Source organism: Pundamilia nyererei, unplaced genomic scaffold (genome assembly GCF_000239375.1).
Source record: "Pundamilia nyererei isolate P.nyererei 1_Seehausen unplaced genomic scaffold, PunNye1.0 scaffold00259, whole genome shotgun sequence".
In the NCBI taxonomy this organism is placed as follows: domain Eukaryota; kingdom Metazoa; phylum Chordata; class Actinopteri; order Cichliformes; family Cichlidae; genus Pundamilia; species Pundamilia nyererei.
The window spans coordinates 223,916-249,296 of record NW_005187660.1 but is presented as its reverse complement, the minus strand read 5'-3'; the positions used below and the strand labels follow the sequence as shown (position 1 = coordinate 249,296).

The window sequence follows — 25,381 nt, the reverse complement described above, 5'->3', positions numbered from 1 at the left end:
ACAAATAAGTTTTTAAATCAGAATGTGAGTGTTGGAGTTTTGCACAGTGAAGTCATGTAAACTGACACTTGCTGACAACATTTTGGTACACTTCCACCTCAGTGCAGACCTGCAGTTGCATGGCTGAAAGCAATGAGACTTTGTTACTTGTGATTGTGCTTTTACTTAAAGTTGCTGGGTGGATGAATTCTGACAGGTAGGGCTGCAAAAGCAATGAGTGTTTGCAAATCCTTTTTCTGGTCAGATGAAACAAAGCTGGGACTGAAAAGCCAGACTTGGACTTTTGAGCTACAGTAAACTTGCTCTCATGTAATTTTTAAAGCGGTCTGGCTAAAAGATACAGTAACCACTGACCTTAAGTTCATACTTAAGAATGGGGATAATTTTAACTACCCAGTAAAAGTAACCATGTTCTATTAAAATGTTTCCAGGAGAAACGAAAGCCACCTGTGTAAAGTTTATTCATACAATATCATACTTTGGTTAAAATATACTGTGAAAAACATATTTCAAAGGTTCCTTAAGTAATAGGCCTGTCAGGGGTCAGCAACCTTTAACACCCAAAGAGCCATTTGGAGCCGGTTTCCACACAAAAGAAAACACTGAGCCGCAAATACTTTCTGACATCTAAAATGAAGATAACACTGTATATTGTTTTTCACCTTTATGCTTTGTATGAACAACAAAGGTGTGTTGCTTATGAAATCCATGAAGTGCTACAGAGAAAATTACATTTTATTTATGTAATGAACACATTTTGAACTCTTAAAGAAATATAACAAAAGGAAAGACGCCCAGCTGAACTAAAATGATCCAGCAAACAAAAACTGCGTCGCCACCCTTATATCGCCTTTGTGCTTTTGGAGCTTTGACCTGACTTTTAAAAATATTTTGGAAAAAAAGCACTATGCTGATAAAAAATGAAAAATAGATATTTGCAAAATTCTGCCTAAATATGTATTTTACCTGGTTAATGTGTGTGGCGGGGCGTGGTCTGCAGCGCCGCTGCAGGGGAGGCGTCTCCCGCAATCACGCCTCGCCGCCTGAAAGTCTGTGCTCTCTCTGCTGTTGTGTTGGTGTGTGTCGGGCTGTGAGCTGCAAAGCTACAGCCGGCTGTGTGCGTACAGCAACCGTGTGTGAAAAGTGGTCAATAAAGAGATGCTGAAAAGCGTGTTCATGCAAACATCGTGGGGTCTGCCGTGATATGTTTACAATAAGACTTCTGCTCCTGAACCTCTGCGCACAGCGTCTGCAGGTCGGGGCTGTACGAAGTCAGTTTACGCAGGACTGTAAGCTGTCGTCTGTGAGGCGTGAGCGCTGTTTGTTTGTAACAGTTCACGGTGGAGCTGCTGACATAATGTGGATCCAAAGATCCATAATTGGCCTACCTGGGGTTGAAAGTCTCGATAAATGCACGGCGTTTCGGCGGGTACAGCGGCTTCCGCCAGTGTGACGCTTATTTTGAGCGATGAAAAATAATAAAATAGTATTATTTTATATTTTAATATCACAATAATCTTCTAGAACTACAAGTTAAAAAAAGAACTAAAGACAAATAAAATACACTTTAGCTAAATACTGAAGTATAAGGACAAAAGAGCCGCAGGTTGCCGACCCCTGTTCTATACAGAAGTTTAACTGGAACTTTGACCACTAGGGGGAGTGTTTTACCATTAACAGTTCTAATTGTTTGACTGTCAGATGTGAGCTGTAGATATTATTTTATATTTCTTTTTAGCCCTACCCACCTTTTTTCAAGGTTTCTGTTACAGGTTTCTGTTGTGGAGAAGAATGTTTTCATATTTATTAGAACTGTCAAGAGAGGTCATCTTGTGCCCCATTATGCAACACCAGCAATGATGGCAAAGAGTCGCACAGCGCCTGATGCAGCGCCGTAGTTCTTGTGGTGAAGAAGGGTCTAAACGGTTCTATGTTGACTACTGCAAGATGAATGAAGTGTCACAGTTTGATGCTTACCCCATGTACCGGGTCGATGAGCTGCTGGACCGGTTAGGCACCGATGTTAGATTTAACCAAGGGCTACTGGCACTTGCTAATAATACCCCTCAGTCTGTTTTGTTGCCACATTAATTTCACCCTCCGTTGAATTCAATTGAATTCCTCTTTCCTCTAAAAGGAACATGACTTCTGGAACAATGTCCTTTGGACAGATGAGAACAAAGTGGAGATGTCTGGCCATAATGCACTGCTATATTTGGAGAAAACTAACACAGCATATCAAGACAAACATCTCATACCAACTTTCAAGCACGGGTGATGATTTGGGCTTAGTTTGTTGGTGACACCACGGCCCATTGTTAATCAGTGTAGCTTCAGTCATTTTGCAGATGTACTGTTTATAAGGTTGGGGAAACCTGCAGGAAGCTTAGGTTGAAGAAGTCACTTGGATGAATGACAGAATATTTGTTCCACTGAAAACGCAATGTTCACTTGAACAGAATCAACTTTTTAGGATTTCCTTACCTGGATCATTGAGCATGCATTTTAACCAACTTTGGGAAGGACTGCCTCAACCAAGTATGTGAGCAAACTTAACATAAGAGCGCTGACTACAGAAACCACAACAAAAATCTTCCAGAAGGCACAGAGCCAGCTGCTCAATGAACAGGTGAGACAAACAAATTTTACCATCGATGTGTTAAATTCGAAAGCGGCTCCGATTGAGACTTACAGTGAGCCTAGATGAGAATACCCTTCAAATAGTGTTTGAATTCATTGAAAAGGCTCATCCAGCACAGCATGAACAGTCTAAGACCAGGCAACAAAGCAAGTTTGACTTACTTGTTGACATCAGCAAAACACAAAGCGTATTATTCACAGCCGCTAGATGAGAGAAAGATGCCACACTGAGGATGTGGATACATGAGCATGTTTCTGGCAGACAAGTCACTCAAGCAGTGAACAACATTCTCGCAAAATGACTGAACACTGAGAAAAATCTCACGAGTGGAAATGATCACAGCCACAAAATCAGCAATTAAAAAAAAAACAGTGCAGATGTGAAAGCAGATGTGGAAGTTTTGGCCTATCGCAGCAATGCAAAGCCCCCGGCCCTCACATTGCTTAGTAAAGACAACAACATTGTCGTCCTTCTGTCAGACAAGGGTTGGTGCGCAGTTTTGCTAAACCAGAAAGACTATCATGGGAAAATTATGAGCCCCTGAAACGAGACCCAGGAAGTAGTTACAGGAAGATTGTCTGAAACAGGACGATGCTATTAACCGGACCTCATGCCACAGGCTATAACCAGGGGAAACTACACCAATTCTGTATGGTTTACTGAAGATACTGAGAACAGGTACAAGGTGTGTACCTGTAAGATCATATTGTTTATTTGATCAACTTGGTCATCTATAACATCTCAAAGTTTCTGGCTTTGATCCTCAACCTGTTGGTAGTCAGCTCTAAACACCACATTTCTGGATTTTTCTGAGAAGGCGAGAGACGTCATTATGGAGGCAGATGGTTTCGTATGATGTAACATCTCTCCTCACTTGTGTTCCCGTCATTGAAGCAGTTGAGGTAGTAAGAGATAACAGGATGACTCCAACTCAGCAACAGAACGACTCTCAGCGTAATGTGTAACATAATATAGGAAAAGTATTATATAACGATTTATCATGTTACATCCTTTAGAAAGCTACAATGAACATGGTTTACTTTGCTATGGCTATCTGAAGATGCAAGTGTATATACTGCCCCACTCTCTTTAGGTGCTTTCTGGACTCTATATACCCAGATCTCTCATACTCCTCCCAGCCATGCTGTGCAGAAATACTAATTAGCCATCTTTCAGTGGTGCATCTCTAACTGGTCAAAATTCTTTTTTCTGTGGTCAGCAGTCATTCCCTAATTCCTTGAAACATAACGTGCAGTGGGATTTGGTGCTCCTGAATCTCCACATGAACATCTCTTGCAATGGGGTTGACGCAAAAGAACATACACTGGCCTGCATAAGAGTGGTATTATAACGAGCATAGCTGGGGCCGAGATGAATTCTAGTCTCTCTGAACACGACAGAGCATGCAGCAAACTGAGGAGAGTCCTATTAAAACACGTGCACTGGCCATTTCCTGGCTTCATGGTAAATATTACGAAAGCTGCTGGATGAGGCAGCTTCCAAAGCTGTGGCCCAAGAAGCTTTCGGCAAAGTGTAATGAACAGCCAAAATTATATTTGGTTGAGTGGCCTTGTCAACATTAACAAAGTGGAATCCACTCACACCACCACCTGTATTGTACTTTGATGAATTCTGAATCCTGACTAAAAATCAGTCTAAAATTAGCTAAGACAGCTAGGTCAAGTAGCTCAATAGTGCTCTGACTCTTTGTCAGTGCTCTGACATGTGAGACTGTTCAAATGCAAAACATTTGCAAAACATAGAAACTTAAGGGGCTGGCAGTGTCGGGAAACTCACAGAAAGTGCAAATTAAGTTGTTTGGATGACCCAAATTTGGGTGTGTCTTCCTTCATGCAAACATTGACGAACACTCATTAAAGTTCCATATGTTCTCCTTTACCAGACTAAATCCAGTATGTTATTTGTAGTACTCTGAAGAAAACTACGGAGAAAGTAAGTCCTCTACTTGCCAGCTGGTGTATACGAGCAATTAATGTCATTTGTTCAATTTCATAATCGATTTGACATTTCAAGGAGACATGAATGGCATGGATTATATTTGGATCTTCACAGGTAAGACAAATTACCTTTTACTAAATGTATTTTCCCATATAAAGAATCAATGCCAGATATTTTATTGTTTTAATCTATCTAAAACCCACACCATGAACCACAATTATGAAGGAAAAAAGTGCACAATCACAAAATGTACTCTTCTTTTACTCATAACCTGCTTTGCTCACTTAGAGATGTTGTGGAATATTATCTTCCCTTAATTCTTTCCTCTTTGGGTGCCTATTTTGAAAAATCAAGAACCCGTTCCAATCTCATGGTCCTGGGTTTGACCAAATGTTTTGTCTTTCCTGCAATGCTTCAAAGGCTCAAATCACATAATGAGGCATTAACAGTCATGTCATTTCAGAGCCCTGTTTATCTTTGTTCACGTGATATTCTGAAGAACGATCGACACGGGCTTCGTTTGGACACGCTCCCTTTGTTCAGCACAGGGCTTCAGTGTCAGACATAATATCCACTAAAGAGTTGCATGTCACTCTACACTCACACATACCAGCCATCAGCTCGCGACAGTTACAAACACGTTTGTGCAGTGGCTTTGTGGGCTTTGCTGGCAAATAGTTGACTGGAAAAGACACCTCAGCTATCAGAGTAGTTCAGACTTACCACATTACAGTCCAACCGCAGGTGGAGGGACTTGATGTTGAAATGATAACAAATAGAGCAGAATTAGAAAATGTGCTGGATAATGCTGAAATCTGAATCCCAATTTCAACAAAAAACCGCATCGGGTGAAATAATCATTCTACAGTTGTTATGTGAAGAAGACTTTTTTCATTATCTTTCTCTTTTTTTTGGCACTTTTATAAACAGTTGTGTCGTCATCTTTCACATTGCAAACAAAACTCAGCAAATGAGATAAATAATGCAAAGTAATGCAAAATAATGCAAGTTGTAGGGTTGAGTGTTTTGCAGAATTTGGTTATTGACCAAAAACACTAAGCATATTACCAAGTCCACATTGTAAGATGTAAGTATTTTATTATTATAATTATTATTCTTATTTTATATTTTGCTTACCTTTTATTATTTAAAGTATTGATGACATCTTTTTCAGCAGTGATGTCTTTGAGAATGCTGTTAACCTATTAAAGCAGCTCACGTAGGGGAGAGTGGTATGTCATGATTCGTCATTAAGACGCAAATTCAGAACACATTTTAACGACCACTGAATCACTGTGATTTTTACTTTCCACAATAACCGTCTACCAATAAAACATATTGTTAAACTTTTCATGTATTTTTTGGAGGCCTAGAATGTGCCTGTCTCTAAAGAACTTTTGTTCAACATCTGTTATTGACACTGAATCTGTTGTGCTAGTATCAATCTGATGTCAATCGACACTATAGATATTTGGATCGATCCTCCCACCTCTGCTGTTTATATAGTCTTTAAAAGGGAGAAAAACTAAAGCTCTTTAAATACTTTATGTTAACAGGTATTTTCTTCTTGATGGAATCTGGTGCACCAACAGGTACAACCCTGCTCCAACACCCCTTCCCACCACCCTCGACTCCCAGAGTAATCTATTAATTTGACTAATTACTACAGTTTTTTTCTTATTAAGGTCATCTCCTCCAAAACCTGGCACTGAATCAGAATGCTGTACAGTCCTCAAACAATGACAGCCTGGGTTTTGCTGACAAGGCAGTTGATGGCATCAGAGACTCGAGCTATCAAAGAGGGTCCTGCACACTTACCACCTCACAATCTGATCCCTGGTGGAGGGTAGACCTGAAGAAAGTGTACACAATCGGCACTGTACTAATTACCAGTACAGTAGAACTAGAAAACGGGCTGGATGGTGCTGAAATTTGGATTGGAAAGTCAACAGAGATCAATGACCATGAAAGCATGAGGTGAAAACACTTGATAAAGCCCCAAATAATGAAATAATTATGTGAATAAGATTTATTCCTTCACTTTCTTTCTGTTTTTTTTGGGCTCTTGCATACACAGGTGTGCTGTGATCTCTCACTTTCCCAGTGGACAGACATTTTACTTTCCCTGCAGGTCTTTTGAAGGACAATACGTCACAGTGTTTCTCCCTGGAAGCAAGAAGATCCTAAGTCTCTGTGAGGTTGAAGTGTACTATGGTAATCACATTTCAGTCTGATGCTGATGCAGACGTCTGGTATTTCATAGACTCTGAAACTCAGAAAATGTTATGAAAATTAAGTGTGACCTTTAAAATAACTGCACAGTGCACCTTCTGCAGAAACCGACTTTTCCTGGTTTTCTTTCAAGGATACCCATCACCCAATTTAGCACTTAAAGGAGAAGCTACTCAGTCATCTACGCTCTCTTTTGCTGCTGCATCCAAAGCCATCGACGGTAGACGGAACTCGTTCTATACCAATGGGTTCTGCAGCCACACTGCTGAAGACGAGACCGACCCCTGGTGGCGGGTAGACCTGCAGCACAGCTTTACAATCACTACTGTAAAAGTCACCAACAGAGGAGATTGCTGTGCTGAAAGACTGGATGGAGCTGAGATCCGAATAGGGAACTCACTGGAGAACAATGGAAACAATAATCCCAAGTAATGATGAGAATTCAATTTTCATTATGAAATGAAATTAAGAGATACATGCTATCCAACTTTGGGAAAATCCATATTAACAGAATATTGTCTGCATATATTCGTCTGTCAGGTGTGCTTCCATCTCCCACATAAAAGTGGGTAAAACCTACACATACCAGTGTGACGGAGGCAGCATGGAGGGTCGCTTTGTGAACCTGTTTCTTCCTGGACAGAAGAAAACTCTCACCCTGTGTGAAGTGGAGGTGTATGCTGCCCGAGGTAGAGCTTTTAGTGAGTGAATCTGATCTACTGAAACACACCTGCCTGATAATGACTCATGTCTGTTTGTTCTTTTCGATACTCAGTGGAACCGCTTCCAAATGTGGCCTTAAACAAAGAAACAGTACAGTCATCGACTTGGTCTGGGACAGAATATTGGGCCTCAAAAGCTGTCGATGGATGCAGAAATGGACAAGTGCCACAAGGATGCTGTACCCACACTTCACCAACAGAGGACTCGCCCTGGTGGCACATAGACTTGTTGGGTCTCCATAAGGTCACTGCTGTCACCATCATCAACAGAGTCGGGAGTACAGCTTACAGGCTTATTGGGGCGCAGATCTTGATTGGGAACTCACTGGATCAAAATGGAATTAAAAACTCCATGTAGGACACGATTTCTCCATAAATATTTATGATTTTATTTTTCTCATTTAAACAACAGCACATTATTGTTTAGCCAAAACATTTTCTTTTGTAGATAAAATAAGTTTGATGTTTGTGTAAATCTATCAGGTGTGGCACTATCAATTCATTAGGGAGTTCCCCAACACACACATTCCAGTGTAATGAAATGGAAGGTCGCTACATCACTGTGTTCTTACCAGGACCTCAGAAAATACTGACGATGTGTGAAGTGGAGGTGTTTGCTTCTCTCTCTGGTATGGCCGTGGTGTGTTTGTTTCTAGCACCATATGTTGTGGTTGCATGTGCTTGCTGTTGCTTTCTATATTGTCTCTATATTGCTTTCCACCTCTCAGTATTCATGTTTTAATTTGGAGCTGAAAGCAACCTCACAATTCAGCCTGTTAAAACAAAATGAAAACAACCAAACATGGTTGGAACAAACGCAACCTGTCAAGATTTTTCTTTTCAGCCCCCAAAGCTGTCACTCCTCCACCAACTCCTCCACCATCTCCTCCCACTGTGAGCGTGCTGCTGGGCAAAAGGAATGTGATGGTTGTGGGAAAGAGGCTTTGCTGGTCTGATGCTCTGATGTACTGTAGACATTATCACTGGGACCTGCTCAGCCTTCACAGCCAACAGGAGCAAGACGAGTTGGAGCAGCTGCTGGGCAGCCTTCCCTTCACCCTCACAGACTACATCTGGCTGGGGCTGCGCAGGTACTGTGCTTATCATGTAAATGCTCTTAACACCTCAATGAATGAACAGGACATAATATGAATGAGATGTTGTTCATGTCCAGTTGCAATGTAAAAAGAAATCTATCCAATGATTAGAAATGTGAAATGACCACAAAGAGACAGAAGAAGAAGTAACCACATCAAATAAAAATATCACCACAAAGCAATGCAAACAATGTACACAATGACTCAAACTGACTAGGAAAGGTTTAAAAGAAGATAGAGAACACACAAAGTTACCAACAGAGCACCACTTATCTAACCGAGGGTCACAGGAGTGCAGTTAGTTCATAATAACCCTGAACTTGGTAGGAGGAAGAAAATGGATGAATGGTTGGTTTTAGGTTTTTGGCCCCATTTAACATCATAAAGATAAATCTGCATCATATAATTGTGGAAAAAAGAGAAAAAGCTTTTAAACATCCACAGGTAACATAAACAGCAGCATTTTGTTCACTCTGTCCAACAGGTCACTAAGAGGAAGTGACTGGTTCTGGATGTCTGGACATTCCATGAATTTCTTCCATTGGCCACAAAATTGGGTCCCTCGCTATTATTCGAACACCTGTGGCGGCATGGGCAGCACAGAGGACTTCCAGTGGAAGGACATCCATTGTGGGAAACAACTCAACTTCATTTGCCAATTAGGTTGGGCTTATACCACTGTAATGCATTCTGCGATTTATTGTACACTTGTGATTCCTCACAGTATCGTGTTTCTGGGGATTAATTACTCTACTCTCCGTTCATTAGGTGCTGGGGACGACATGCAAAGAGTGTATTTCTACAGCACCAAGAAAGACAGAACCCTAGAGTAAAGGCCAACAACATATTGCAAATGCAAATTGCAATGTGTATAAGGGGGGCTCATCTCACCTTATAGGAGGCAACCTTTCTGCAAACAGCTGCAGTCGGACTTGGACTGACTGCAGTCACTCAGAGAGAGATTCGTGAAGGTTTCAAATAATTGCTCTCCAATTTATAAATGCAGACTAACTGCTACAACGATTCCATCAGTTTGAATGAGGCTTTATCAGTGAGCACAACTCAACTTCAGGTTATATTCCTTTGTTACTAGGTTACTGAGTGCAAATGTAAAAGTTAACTATGAATTTCTGTGAAATGGGTTTTTCTCTCTATATAGACAGATCGGTGATTTACAATTTATTACTGTTAGTTGCCGTATTATCAGAAACATATTGCATGTAATTACCAGCTTGACCCCATTCATCTCCTCCTAGATGAGTCGACCAATCATGATGAAACTTTGCACAGACATTGTCTAGGGCTCTGTCAGTGCCAACATCTAATTGCTATATACAAATGTTTTACCCACAATTGTATATATTTGATAGATTAGAGTGTTTGTTGCAATATAATGTATCATAGCATCATCACTATAGTGATTGTATGTTTGTATGTTTCCTCTCTGCTAGTTTAAAAAATAAAGTGTCACTGTGTTAATGAACCTTTATGAACCATTTGATTTTAATTTGATTACAAAAGTAGCTTTAAAGGTGTTTCTGTATTATATGAATGATCTTAGCAATGAAATGCAGATCAAAACACAGAACTAAACTAGGTGATTAGTTAGTAGCTGGCAGTGAGGGATACTGCAAGGATTAGTGCAGAGGGGGTGAGAGAGAGAGCGAGTCGTGCACACCAGCTTCTCTTTAATCAGTGGTGGAGGATTTATGGTGGAGAACATTTGGATGCAGAAAGTAATAACAGAAAAAGACACAAGACGGACTGAGGTTACATCATGTGAGTTATGCTTTTCCTCTTTTATTTTCACTGTATCATGTTTTACTTTAGGTATATAATGCATATAAAATATACATTTAATCAAACTGTTGACATTAATATTGTCTATACCGTAGATATAAAGTATCAAGCTTTGTATCTATTAGTGTCTTATTTCAGGTCTTATTTACAGTTAATACCTCCCTGCTTTTGTACACGTCTGTGTATTTATAAGCATATTACAGTCATGCTGTAAATTTCTTGAGATATAACCATGTAGACATTAATTTGCACCCTTCAGTTATTGAGTATCGATTGTTTTTGAGCAGTGAGAAAGTTCCCTCTTGGAAAATACATTTGATGATACATAGTGTAGGATTCCTAAGGTGGCAAAGATTAGTTTAAGTGGATTATAGGAATCCACCTCTATTTCTAGTGTCTGTGATCACGTGAAGTCACCTGCTGTATTCGCCTGTAACATCTCTGTTTGTTATGGAGGTTAAAGGTTTGCTTCTTTCCTGTCAGGGCTACTGTAAGTGCAGATGACTTTTTCCAGTAACTTTGTTTTGATAAGCTAATCTATTCCACAAAAAGGATCTGTTTTGTCATGGTTGGCAGCTATGGGCTGCTGTATTAGAGGTGAACCTTGCTTTTTTTGTTGGTTCATTTTCCATCTACTAACAGGAAGAAGTGGGGTTTAGACATCAATAAGTCTATTTGATTAATCAATCCAAGTATTTGGTGGAGGCATGTTGGATGATCTGATGGCTCACTGAAGCTTGTATACGTCAGCTCTGTAAACTCTGAGGTGCAACATTTCAAAAATAGCTTTTGAGATGTTTCCTTGTAAATAAAATGATGAACCAGCCAGCAGGCAATAAATGCCATCCACAGAGCTGCTGTTAAAAACAGCAGTAGAGCCCCAGCTGTGAGTCACCTTGTGCTCCTTTATGAAAGACAATGTATTGGCAAGGAATATCCACAATCTGTAGTTCCTCCAACAGCGCCGATCACCAGAGTATCCAGCGCGTTTCCAGATCGATGAGGTGAAACGATGATGTTCTGAAGACAAACTACAGAAAAGTGCATCTTTGATGTTTTACAAAGTGCATTTTTATCCTTTTGGGGTTTTTTGTATCCAAGATGTGATAATATGAACAACCCAGATACAAAATATTACCTCATTATCAAGGTGAGATGGAGATGGGTAGCAAAGGGGCTTGCAGATACAGAGCAACTTTAAGAAGACTAATGCAGCTTAAACTGCAAGTCCTATATGAAAGGTTGATGTGCTGAATGGTATGCATGATTTACTCTTTAACCATAACACAAATCTGATTATTACATCATAGCTAGTAACCTGTATACGCTGAACACCTTTCTAAGCTGTCTTCCTCTTGGCAGCACTTTCACAAAGTGCAGATTTTACAGTAATGTGCAAACATTTTTGAGTTTTGAGTTTTTAATCATAGGAACAAGTTAGTGCATAAAATGAAAAACAAAGTGCTGATTCACATGTCTGCTGCATTTTGTGTCAGCTGGAATTGTCTCCTTTCCAGTTTATTCTATGCTAAAACAAGCACTCTTGCTATGAATACCATTTATACAGTGTCAGTCACAATAGGGTCCTTTTACTCAGTTATACAACACTGCAATTAAAGAACATGAGAATGTGAGGCTGATGCAGAATATCAACACACTTTACTGGCTATTGTCATGTTTGACAAACTCTGAGATTCAGGTTTCTTTGTTTGTAACACGAGTTTTCTTAACAAAACAGGAAAAAGAAACCGTTGCTACTATTGTGTGTGGGGCATCCTTTCTCTTCAAGAGTTGGTTCACATTAATAATCTTTCAACTGAATTTCAGTCTTCTGACGTGTGATTTGGGTGGACTGTGTTTCTCCAAGCTTTAAATTCTGGACAGACACACACATTACTGACCAGGATTCTGACTTTGGGTGGAGCCCAGCTTAAAGCTGCTGTGACCCAGAAAACATGTGCAATTATCATCCAAAGGTTTTGGGGTGTTCTAAATCCCTCCAAACAGGTGGTTATTTAACACACCTTCCTGTGGCATAAACAGTAATATGATACATAGTATGATGCTTGCTATTATCCAGGATCCTCACTATACCATCTGAGGCTTATACCTACTGAGACATTTATTTGATTTAAACTAATATGTTATACACTGATGATCCCATCCTGTAAAAAAATAAAATGAAGCATTCATTTATTTGCAATTGAAATAATTTAATTGTATTTTACTTTGACTCACATGTTTTTTATATTTTTGTGTGTAAATATGTTTTAACCTCTTTTTGATGCAGTTTAGTGTTAACAGCAATGTGCGGTGTGCAAATCCATTCAAAATACACATACAGTGAATTATTCTATGTATCTATCTGCATGCACAAACACAGACACACAAACATGCTTCGGTCTCCCTCTCTAATCCTCTGCTTATACAATCAGGGGGCTGTAAGGGTCATTGTAACAAAGCTTGCCAGCTGAACCAGATCTCATTATTGAAATATGTTGCCTATGAGCCTCTCCGTGTGCAGTAGTGCATATCAGCAGGGAGACATGTATCTAAAGGACTAATCACAGACAGATGGAGACAACAGAGGGAGGAGGAGTGAAGGAGAAGTGGTGACAGTGTGGGCGGAGAAAGGGGAGGAACCCCGGAGAGGCAAACTGTCCTTAATTTGGTTAAGCCTGAGATTTTTGGATTACCTTTGGCAATTAATCTTGTTACAGTGCTGTGCAGCGACAGAGGGACGTGGGAGGGGCCTGTGTGTGTTTAAAAGTAACTAACCTTGTGGTCTGCTATGATGTAGCTTATTTATCTGCTCAGCTACATAGGTAGGATGAGTAATATGTATTTGTATTAGGTTGCTACACTGTAGAAAATGAAACAATGTAGCCACTTTCAAATGGACTAGAAGTGTGTTAGTGTAAACCAAGAATCAGAAACGGGAAGTGTTACTGACTGACAAACAGAGATGTTCACAAAATAACAGCTTGTTAGCCAAACGCTCCAAAAAAGTATGCCTTTAACATCAGGTTGTATTAAGTGAATTTTTGGATTTGAGAAAACCTGAAAAAAATGTCTTTGAGAAAATAAATCAGACCTTACTCATTCAGACCTAGTCCTGTTAGCTGTTAATGTCTGGCTGCTAGGGAAAAAAGTGTAGTCTCCAACTGGTAGGTAACTGGTTCTGGAGTTTCCTGGTTAAAAACCTTCATTTGATTGATTTGGTCGCTAACAAATTGCTGTGGTCACTGCCAGTTTGCACAGTGGGTTCTCTTAACTTTGATGTAAACATGCGCAAACTGTGACAAGTGCAAAACAAACCAGAAACATCAGGCACAACTTTTACCTTTTTAAGTTTCACTACAAATTGTAGGGGCCACAAAGGGGCTACTTAAAAAAATTCTCTAAATAATGAAATTATATCAATCAAAAATTGTCTCCTTAAACTGTTGCATATGTAGTCTAGAATATGCTGATTGTTCTATTAATCTTGTACATGTGGAACTCTAAAAGCACCTGATTTTACTGGGTAATTCAGTTTCCTACTATATTATTATACATTCAGAAAAAGTACAGATACATTTACTTGTTATCTAGTTTGAACACAATGTATGAAATATGTGAATACCTTATCAAATATAACAGATTAAACTACACAACAGCAGTCTATGGAAAAGGGATGAAGCTACAGTGACACTTACACAGAAATTAGTTTGAATATTTCACTTACCTGATAAAACACAATGCTTTAGACTAAGCACACACTTTGAGCATGAGAATGAGGCGATGGAGAGAGGATTAAAGGGATTACAGCCAGGTCAAAGGTCAAAAAGGACAGAATGAAATGAGGGCACATTTAAATCAGAGTGAAACAGTGAGAAGAGCTATTACTTTACTGCACTTTGTAGTAATTCTGTTGCATCGTGTAGGTAAAATTTAAAAATCCAATTAATCTAAAGACTAAAATTAGTGGAGGTTTTAACCTCCCCACAATCAATTTGTAATACTGTTCCCAAAAGCTGCCCACCATTGCTGGACATGTGTGGCTGCCTGATCACAACCATTTTATCAACCATATAAATATAAATTAACTGCTGTGCACCCGGCGAGAGGCAGGGTGCACCCTGCACAGGCCACCAATCTGTTGCAGGAAACTCTAATTTAACTTTTAACAGTGAATTTAATTTATTTGATTCATTTCATATCAATTTAATTTTCATATGCTTTTATATTTTTATATGTGAATGCTGATCCACAGCAAATGCCAGCTGAAAGCACATTATAAGGCTTTTCAATGTAAAAAGGAAAACGACAACCAGAGAGCAAGCGTTTGATGACAGTGGAAAGGAAAAACTCCCGCAGAACCAGATTCAGGGAGGGGCATGAGGGGAAGGAGAAAAAAGAAAGCATACATAGACAAATGCCCTTTAATGACAAGCAGCAGTGGTGTATCAACACACAAAGAGAAGGACTGACTGTGACTGATCATGCATCTCTTCTGGTTTTCTGTCTCCTAAATCTGCCGATTTGCAATCCTATCGTCACGCTGCTGTCTCCGTCAAGTCTTCTTTACGATCAGCTTGGATCCTGTTATTTATTGTTTGTCTGCTTTCCTTTTTTTTTTACAGAGCAACAATGCGACTGGTCAACATGGCTGGAGTGCGGCTCCGCCGGGCAGCTGAGGAGGAGGAGAAGGAGCGGCCACCCCCTCCACCACCCGTCTCCCACCACCAGTTTAACAGCATGAAGAACAAGTTCTTTAATGAGCTCACACATCTGCCAAGTGAGCACACGGCTATCTAAACTTAACGTTGCAGTTTAAGATGAAAAGAAAAAAATCACAAACTTTCATATTGTAAACTTAAGGAAAATGTTAGATGAAATTGTGCATCAGAAAGCAGATCAGGGTATCTATCTCAGTCTCTTTCATCTCATCATCCTGTCATTCATTTTTCCCATTCTGTCTTCTCTCGTTTCTTCGCCGTGTGACCTTTCTGTCCTGCTCTCCAAGATCATAAACTCAAGAGTAAGTTCATCTCACATCTCATGCTGCTGTGTTTGTCGCACAGAGTCACGTTCTTAAGGTTATTCCAACTCATCCTGGGCGGCACAGCAGACACGTGAAAAAAGGCAACTGATAAAATGTTGACCCTAAAAACAAGTATTTTATAGAGTCAGTCTTTAAGTTTATTTACTCATCTACAGTATAGCTAGCTACCGTTTCTTAGAAACAGCAGTGCTTTGAGATAAATGCTCACAGTAAGAGTGCTAATAATTGGATTTAAACCAGTCAGAGGGCTGAGGGCCACTAAACCTGTTGGAAGCCCAAGAAGCCATGATATTGTGAGCTGATTATGTTGGATGAAACATTAACACTTTAAAAGCGTTCGACTTTCTGACCTGTGCAGTGTGATCACTCTTTTCTTTTTATGCAGCACTAATCTACATTTCCCGCTTCCTCTCACTCCTTTCTCCAGTGCCCATGTGGGCTGTGGGTGCCATTGTGGTTGTGGTCCTTGCTCTTGTCGGCTGCCTGGGATTCTGCATCTACAAGAAGTGCTTCAACAAGGGCAAAAAGCCCAAGAAGGCCCGCGAGAGGAAAGGAGGACGAGGACGCAGGAAGAAGGACAAGGAGGGAGAGGAGGGAGAGGAGAAAAAGGTGAGAAAAGATGAATTTCTTTTCTTCAAAAAGAAGAAAACCTGCACTACTTGGTAACTCTGCTTAGTTTGGTCTAAAATTCCCTTACTGTGGGTTGTGCAGTAGAGGGGCAACATTGAGACAACCCCCAAAACAGGAATGTTTTTACACGTGGAGGATTTTTACCCCTTATCTGTTATTAGTTTTGCATTTGGCTACAGTCAGTGTTACCGCTGGTAGCATGAGGCTACATATAATAAATAACCCCTCCAGGATGCCACATTAATATATTCCACTGTCAGCGAGTTTGCTGTCTCTCAAGCGCATGGAGGAGATTCCAGGACACAAACAGATCCTCTAGGAGAGCTGGATCAGATTCTAGAGGATCTTTTATTCAGCAGGACCAGAATCTGCTTCTTTGTGGGAGGAAGAACGGGATGAAGACTTCCTGAGCTACGATATGACATCCAGCTGGAAGCTGGTGTGAATGTGTGTGACCAAACACTCAAAAACAGATTTCATGAGGGTAGCCTCAGGGCCTCTAGTGGGCCCTCTGCTTATTGTCTGGCACTGCGAACCTGATTTCTATTTGCAATAGAAGACCAGAACTGGCAGGTCCACCACGGACGTCTATGCCCCACAGATGGTCTGCAGAAGCTGTGGAGCGCATTGTGATGCCTGTAACATTATTCAGCATGACGAATTTGGTGGTGGGTCAGTGATTGTCTGAGGAAGCGTATCAATGGAGGGACACAGATCTCTACAGGCTATGCAACATTCACCCTAACTGCCACATATTATCACACATTTGCAGAGCTTTTTATGCTAAGCAGCTATTAGGAACAGAAAGAAAGGGAAGCCTAAGGCCCAAGGCTAGCCTAATTTATCCTAAATGGTAGCAGAATGTAGATTTTCTTTTTTTTTTTTTTACAATTTTGTGGCTAAGCTATCAGCTGCTGGCTGCAGTATCAAATTTAAAATGAGGAAATGAGGGTGTTATTAGGTATAATTATTATTATTGGGATGTGAATCAAGAAAGATCCATGGCTGCATACATCCTCCACCCTCTGCGTGTCAACAGATGGAGTTAGCTGCAGCTCTGGGTTTTCTATCTGATTGTAATCACTGATTAACTGTTCACAGCTGTTTGGCCTTTATCCAGGTTGAGACTAGTGATGGCTGAAATCACTGCTTAAACTGCACACAACAGCCACAGTGCACTAGGGTAAACACAAAAGGAGTCAGAACTGCCAGTACTTTGCTTTTGGGCACTGGAGAATATAGATTATTTCATCAAAGGGTTATATTTTCACACAGACTCCAAACCAGAGTATTATATTTAAATATTTACATTTAAGCCTTCCTTGTTCATTTTCTTTTCCATATTTTAGACATTTTGCAGAATCATGGTGTGGCATGGTGTGTTAACTTCTATCCAATTTGTGTGTCTTCCAGGAAGGAGAGGAAGGGAAGGAGGAGGAGGAGAAAGAGTCCTTTGGCAAACTTGAGTACACACTGGATTATAACTTCACTGATAATCAGGTACACACACGTTTAACCCAATAAAAGAAGAATTTTATGACCTTCATCTAACATCTGTTTCCTCCCTCCTCTTGCAGCTGATAGTTGGCATCCTCCAGGCTCAGGATCTCCCAGCCATGGACATGGGCGGCACCTCAGACCCCTACGTCAAAGTCTACATGTTGCCAGACAAGAAAAAGAAATTTGAAACCAAAGTCCAGCGCAAGAACCTCTGCCCTGTGTTTAATGAGACCTTCACCTTTAAGGTTTGAATCACACTGATGATATTATATTTTTAAATCGCTGAGCACCACCTCATCACTCAACATTGTTAATAATTTTCTTCTTCAGATACCCTACAGTGAACTGGGCGGTCAGACTTTGGTGCTGCAAGTTTTTGACTTTGACCGTTTTGGTAAACATGATGTCATCGGTGAAATCAAGATCCCCATGAACTCCATAGACCTCGGCCAGCCAATACATGAATGGCGGGATCTGGTTGGAGGAGAAAAAGAGGAGGTAAAGGTGTTTTTCCATCTCCTGGAAACATGATAAATCTAATGGTACATACTGGTTTTGGGCAAGATAACCAAATCCCTGTGTTTATTTTTTGTTCCTGACAGCAAGAGAAACTCGGTGATATCTGTATTTCCCTTCGTTATGTCCCCACTGCCGGAAAGTTAACGGTTAACATTATGGAAGCCAAGAATCTAAAGAAGATGGATGTTGGAGGACTGTCAGGTGAACACACATACTCGTACTTGTGCTTGTTAAAGACTCTGGAGAGCTCTGCTAACTGGTTATCCTGATGTCATGTCTCTCTCTCAGATCCCTTCGTTAAGGTAGTTCTTCAACACAACGGCAAACGAATCAAAAAGAAGAAGACGTCAGTCAAGCAAAACACACTGAATCCTTACTTCAATGAGAGCTTCAGCTTCGAGATCCCGTTCTCCCAGATCCAGGTTTGTATGCATCACAGTTTGACCCCGTCATATTTAGACCAGAGAGGTGCATCAATGGACAGGGCTTAAATTGTGCAACTGTTTTTCCTGTGGTTGCATTCAGCTTGTGCACTATTTTATTTTAGGAGGCCTGAAACAGAGGCTGTTAGAAATACTGCTGTGCCAGGTTTAGGCTGAAAATTCCAGCACTGTGTTTGAATGAGAAGAAACACAAACATCTGGAAAACGTGCCCCCATGTTTGCCTCTCGATTGGCTCTTGAAACTCAAAAGAATAAAGGCAACATTTTTACCTAGCTCGTATAGATTTTGTGATTTCAGCTTGTGCTTCTTGCAGAGATTTTCCTTTAGTCTTGCCCCAACTTCCTCTAATGATACTCATGCCACAGTTTTAATATGTTGTATAATTTGCAAAGTTCACATATGCCCGGTATGTTATATAGTTTTACAGCAGACTGAGCAGAGAAAACACTGAAATAATATAGGTTTAAATTTCAAATGAATCCGTTTGATTTAGCCTTCTCAGAAGACCAGCCACTACATGTATCAACCCTTTAAAGCTGGAACCATGTAATAATTTAAATATAAAAAAATAGTGTTTATCAAACCGTCTGAGAATTAAAAAGAAAAAAAGTTAAATTACAAATATTATTTCATATAGTTTTAATTTGTATCATAATTGCAACATGGAGCATTTTTGCAATTTGTTGCTTAAAAAGTATTTTTTTGGGGGGGGGGGGGGGGCAGGACGTCTCACTGATGATGATGATGCTTACACTAGGTGTTAAGAGGTTAAATTATAAATGTAAAAGTACTACCAAAGTATTCCAGAGGGACGCGACGCGTCAATGATCCAAATCTACAACAGGATGGCTGAAAAAAAAAGCATGAAGGTGTTGCAATGACCAGTCAGTATCAACCTGATCGACATGCTGTGGCAGGACTTTAAGAGAGGTGTACACAAACAAAAGCCCTCAAGCTTCAGTGACTTGAAGCAAGATTGTTGAAGAGTGGGTTAAAATTTAAGTAATTATTGCTAAAGGTGAGTCTACAAGCCACTGAATCATGGATCGTACCTGGTGAGTCCTGTTAAAACTTTCTTTTTCATAGGTCTGCATTACCCAGTAGCTAAACCTGACCAACCATCATAACCTGAGTTTACTCAAAAGCTTTACAATAACATCACTCAACTTGGAATAAAGGTGCACACCTGACCCTCATCTGTCTCCTCACACAGAAACTTCAGGTGCTGATCACCGTATATGACTATGACAAGCTGGGCAGCAACGATCCCATCGGCAAGTGCTGGATTGGCTATGGCGCCTCAGGCGTCGGGCTGCGCCACTGGTCAGACATGCTGGCCAATCCTAGGCGTCCTGTGGCCCAGTGGCATACGCTGCTGCCCGAGGAGGAGGTGGATGCTGCTCTGAAGGCCCCCATTCGCTAAAGACGCTCACATAGTAACTTACACATGTGTACAGCATCGTGTGCATAGCAGGGTGTTTGTTTCAATAATAAACCAAACGCCTGTAGAGTTTTATAACTTAATGCATTTTTAACCATATTTCAGTTTTAAACGTAATTCCTTTTGTAACATAACTTCGGGATGTCATTGTATGACTGCGTGTTATACTGAGTGCATCCTATAGAGATGCTTACAAACATATTAACATGTTAACTGCACACTTCCTCTGAATGGCTCACAAAGTATAAATTAAAGAGCCACAACACAGTTTAACTTTTTGCTTCCATAAAGCTGGAGGACTAACAAAACTGCATCATCTAAGATTTTAACTGAGCTTCAAGGCAAAACTCTCCTACTCTTTGTTATTTATTGACCGTTTTATCATTAAGCTTTATGCTGACTTATGTAGTCAAATCCTGTCTTCAGGTTAATTCTGATTGTCTTCTTTAGTATTAGTATAATTATGCAGCAGTTAACGTTGCTTTTCTGGTACTCTGCCTGGTTAATAGAGTTCTCCAAAATACTACTACATTTCCTAGAAACCCTGCTTCTCCTGCTTTTCGATTGATTTTTATGACCATCAACAGCCCAGTCTTATACTACATTAGCATGGCCACTAGCAGGTTTAAGTGCAAGGATGCTAATCTGTTAGCAGATTTCCTGCCTCAAAGTTCTGTTTAATGAAGTTTTATACAACAACATTGGGTCTAATGACTGAGGTTGAAGCGCTGAACATTATAGAATTTAGGAGAAATGTGAAATATTGCTGTTAACATTTAGTAGTTAAAAATGTTAAAAATGTGGTTTTATTAGTTTCTTACAGTACAAATAGACCAAATAGCAAAAACTAGCCTACCGAGCCTGTGGCTGTCAGTTCTCGTTGTTGTATCGTCCCAGAGGAGCTCTGAGCTCATGTGTGAATCTTCTTCTCAAATTTCTATTCCTTATTTTGTCCCATGAATTTATCTTCATGGCTCCTGTTTTCAACACAACATAAAACTTTTCAATGAAAGTGATGAAATTTGTTGTATCTAGTGTTCCATGTTTTACTTCTTATTTATCTTTCTCTTTGTGGTTCCTTCTCTGTTTGTGTGTATAAACTGTATAAAGAACTGTATAAAGAAAGATGTTTTCATTTTCATTGCATATAATGTGACTGTAAATAAATAGCTGAATAAATGTTTCCAAACAATGACAAATGTATTTATTTACTATGTGTCAGATTGGAAAATGTAACATATAATACTGCACATTAGAGGTTTTACTGAACTTAAAATTACCAGCACTGAAAGTGGAGTCTATTTCTCTGCCCAATCTGTATGGTGTGTGTGTGTGTGTGTGTGTGTGTGTGTGTGTGTGTGTGTGTGTGTTGATTCAATGAGGCGAGTGAAAGACTGGATTAACACTGTGTCCTTTTTAGTCCTTGCCTCACACAGTGAGCCAAACATGTGAGGGAGGCGTTAGAGAGAGGCACAGGGTGTCACAGGAAAGGATAATGCACCCTCCATCGCCCATACAATACAACCCTCCACACCAAGGAGTATTAACCTGACACATTTTATTGTAAACCATTTCTTAGTCTTTTTTTATTTATTTATTTTTTTTACATCGCCCATAATCAGTGTGTTAACTCATTTTGAAAATCAGTGGATGTGCTGGTACTGATGCAGGGACATTAACTGAATGTGTAAGTTTAATTAAATTCAGACCAACACTGTTGGACATTTACCAATTCTAGTTAACTGCAGACGGACAGATGGATGTCTCAACATGCCATAAACTTGCAGGTCCTTCGGCCAGATGAGCAGGAAAAACAACAAAAAACATTTTGAGGTTTTGAGGAAGTATCCAAAAGAAAATTTGTGTTTGTTTGAATTTGAAAAAGTATTCATTAAACTTTAATTCTTTTTCTTTTACCCTTAACAGACAGTAAAATGATAATGAGAAAAGTTAAATGTGGATGCTTATTACAAAGTTGGATCTGATGTGTGTAAAAACTGTTACATTCTAATGTTAATAGAGCAGGTGGGGTCGTATCCTGCTGCGCATACTGCTTGGTTTGGTTTACATGTGTTAGGTTTACTATTCAGTGGGTTTAGGGACCAAATCTATGGTTAGGTTTACAAAAAAATGAAGTTTGAGTTTATTCTCGCGGAATTAGAGAGAAGAGTACTGCATGCGTCACAGCAGTGGTCCCCAACCCGGCCCGGTCGTTTGGTACCAGGCAGCGAGAGTTGAGGCTCGGGTGTGAAATTAATGGTTTTTCAATTCAATTCAATTCAATTCAATTTTGTCTATATAGCGCCAAATCACAACAACAGTTGCCTCAAGGTGCTTCATATTGTACAGCAGATCGTACAATAATAGATACAGAGAAAAACCCAATAATCATATGACCCCCTATGAGCAAGCACTTTGGCGACAGTGGGAAGGAAAAACTCCCTTTTAACAGGAAGAAACCTCCAGCAGAACCAGGCTCAGGGAGGGGCGGGGCCATCTGCTGCGACCGGTTGGGGTGAGAGAAGGAAGACAGGATAAAAGACATGCTGTGGAAGCGAGACAGAGGTTAATAACAGATATGATTCAATGCAGAGAGGTCTGTTAATACATAGTGAGTGAGAAAGGTGACTGGAAAGGAAAAACTCAATGCATCATGGGAATCCCCCGGCAGCCTACGTCTATTGCAGCATAACTAAGGGAGGATTCAGGGTCACCTGGTCCAGCCCTAACTATATGCTTTAGCAAAAAGGAAAGTTTTAAGCCTAATCTTGAAAGTAGAGATAGTGTCTGTCTCCTGAATCCAAACTGGAAGCTGGTTCCACAGAAGAGGGGCCTGAAAACTGAAGGCTCTGCCTCCCATTCTACTTTTAAATACTCTAGGAACAACAAGTAGGCCTGCAGAGCAAGAGCGAAGTGCTCTAATAGGGTGATATGGTACTACAAGGTCATTAAGATAAGATGGGGCCTGATTATTTAAGACCTTGTATGTGAGGAGCAGGATTTTGAATCCTGGATTTAACAGGAAGCCAAAACAGGAGAAATATGCTCTCTCTTTCTAGTCCCTGTCAGGACTCTTGCTGCAGCATTTTGGATCAGCTGAAGGCTTTTCAGTGAGTTTTTAGGACTTCCTGATAATAATGAATTACAGTCGTCCAGCCTGGAAGTAATAAATGCATGAACTAGTTTTTCAGCGTCACTCTGAGACAGGATATTTCTAACTTTAGAGATGTTGCGCAAATGGAAGAAAGCAGTCTTACATATTTGTTTAATATGTGTGTTGAAGGACACGTCCTGGTCAAACGTGGTTTTTATGGTTTGTATCGGTTTTTAGCGGGGGTTTAACCGCTTTTATCATTAACTCAGTTTGCCTGGGTCTTTTCCCATGTGTTATGAATAAATCTTTTTTTTTGTTTTATACTGGTTTTATATTGTTGTATTTATCCGCGACACCTTAAAGGCCGGTCAGTGAAAACATTATTGGACATAAACTGGTCCATGGCAAAAAAGGTTGGGCACCGCTGCATTACAGGACATGTGCTAAAGGATAAACTGCAGGTATCTGTAACAGATAACAGCAGAAACATTGGCTAAACAGAAGTATTCAACAGAGCACATAAAATGTTGTAAGTCACCAGAACATATATTTTGCTATCACTTATTAGCTATAGAATAATAAAACAATATATAACTGATAAATATATTGATTTAAAAAAGTTGTACAATCGACTAAATAAGTTTAAATGAAAAACTGCAGTCCTCTGCTTCCATGGCAGTGCAGTGCCACTATAGTCCACCTGAGGGAGCATGTTGCTTTGCTTTGATTTTAGACTGCTTCTGAAATCGCTGCAATCATTGCAACTCAAAAGCCGGATCAACCAGATATGGTGCAACTCTACAAAGTCACATTCCAAACTGACCTGTGACACATGCCAGTTGGATTTGTACTGATAATTGCTGGGCCAATTACACTACAGTGCACAAGTGTCTTTATGCCTGTTTTCCTTCAGGCTCTTTCCAAGAAAAACATTTATAATGTCTAGGTGACAGTGTTCTGCCATTTTCCCACAGCAGCACCTCTAATGAACACACGATTTAGTTGCAGCTTGTATCAAACAGAATCCCCAGTCAACAGTGAATTATACTTATTTTATGTTAGCTTAAATATATAAAAAAATGTAATAATCGTTCATGTTATGATGCGTTTGTACCTGCTGTTGCTTGTCCTTTCAGGTTGTGCAATGCTGTGTTCTGGGTTTCTTGTTAGTTTTATAGGCAGCTCAGATAAAGGCTTGTCATGTGAAACACTAATTATAATAAAGCTTCAAACATTACTAACTGTTGGGAAATATTTCAGTATGGAAAACATGTTGATTTTTGCAGAAGCGTTGTGTTTTCCTTCTTTGAGACATGCCACATTGCTACCAATCCGGTGCTCTACCCTGTGCCGCACAGACTGACTCTTCAACCTCTAACGCTGTGGTGTAACCCTGAACACGACCCTGAAACCTAATCTTACAATCATGCTTCTTTTGTATGTAGTTTTTGTTCCCTTTGAATATTTTCTCTCAAGTGTTGTCAAGGGGATTAAAAAAAATAAAAACGGTAAATTATTAAGCATTGTATGTCAAAAGGTAAGTTTGATGTTAACTCTCTGGTAGCTGGTTCTTCAGCTGCTGCTATTTTGCACAGTGTGCACCAACTACTTACCTCCGTCCAGGAGGTTATGTTTTTGTTAACGTTTGCATGTGATGACGACTGTGTTTAGACTGTTCCTTCCCATAGCTTCCCAAGTGTGGTGTGTTCTGTCAGGGTCTACAAAGTATCATATAAGGATCTAAAATTAACTGATGTGAAGGTCAAACTGATAATAATGCCACTGTGATGGACCAACCAGTAAAGCAAAATTAGACACAGATTAAAGTCCATAAAAAGTTTTTATTTAACCCAAAAATCAAACTTTAAATTACCGGTATACAAAAAAATCTTACTTCTGGGCCCATAAAAGAGGTCAAAGTAACAGAGCTCTACTCAAAAGCTGGGAACAAACAAACTGACCCACTTAAATGAGACCAAGGGGAAACTTAAACAGTGTGTGATCAGCCCACAAAGACAAATAGGCTAGACACAAAAACCTGACTTAATTCAGATCAAACTGAGGTTATTGTACTCGGCCCTGAAAATCTTAGAAATATGGTATCTAAGCAGATTCTTACTCTGGATGGCATTATCTTGGCCTCCAGTAACGCTGTGAGGAACCTTGGAGTCATTTTTGACCAGGACGTGTCCTTCAACGCACATATTAAACAAATCTGTAAGACTGCTTTCTTCCATTTGCGCAACATCTCTAAA

At 40.0% G+C, this 25,381-nt stretch overlaps 2 protein-coding genes across 3 annotated transcripts; both read left to right on the top strand.

The window, feature by feature from the left end:
- The first annotated feature begins 1,947 nt into the window (after positions 1 to 1,947).
- On the top strand, positions 1,948 to 9,484 carry LOC102216094 (uncharacterized). Its single transcript, XM_005750002.1, has 7 exons — positions 1,948 to 2,009; positions 6,732 to 6,814; positions 6,966 to 7,260; positions 7,373 to 7,521; positions 8,399 to 8,645; positions 9,136 to 9,281; positions 9,420 to 9,484. The coding sequence occupies exons 1-7, from the start codon at positions 1,948 to 1,950 to the stop codon at positions 9,482 to 9,484; spliced, it is 1,047 nt and encodes a 348-aa protein (XP_005750059.1).
- Positions 9,485 to 10,314: 830 nt separating this feature from the next.
- On the top strand, positions 10,315 to 21,201 carry syt5a (synaptotagmin Va). 2 transcript variants are annotated; one of them, XM_005749969.1, is made up of 10 exons: positions 10,315 to 10,430; positions 15,077 to 15,231; positions 15,460 to 15,474; positions 15,926 to 16,107; positions 17,542 to 17,628; positions 17,706 to 17,873; positions 17,959 to 18,126; positions 18,231 to 18,348; positions 18,436 to 18,569; positions 19,805 to 21,201. In XM_005749969.1, the coding sequence occupies exons 2-10, from the start codon at positions 15,084 to 15,086 to the stop codon at positions 20,012 to 20,014; spliced, it is 1,230 nt and encodes a 409-aa protein (XP_005750026.1). In that variant the 5' UTR covers positions 10,315 to 10,430; positions 15,077 to 15,083; the 3' UTR covers positions 20,015 to 21,201. The 2 variants fall into 2 exon arrangements, with proteins under 2 accessions (XP_005750026.1, XP_005750027.1); XM_005749970.1 differs by lacking the exon at positions 15,460 to 15,474.
- The last annotated feature ends 4,180 nt before the right edge of the window (positions 21,202 to 25,381 follow it).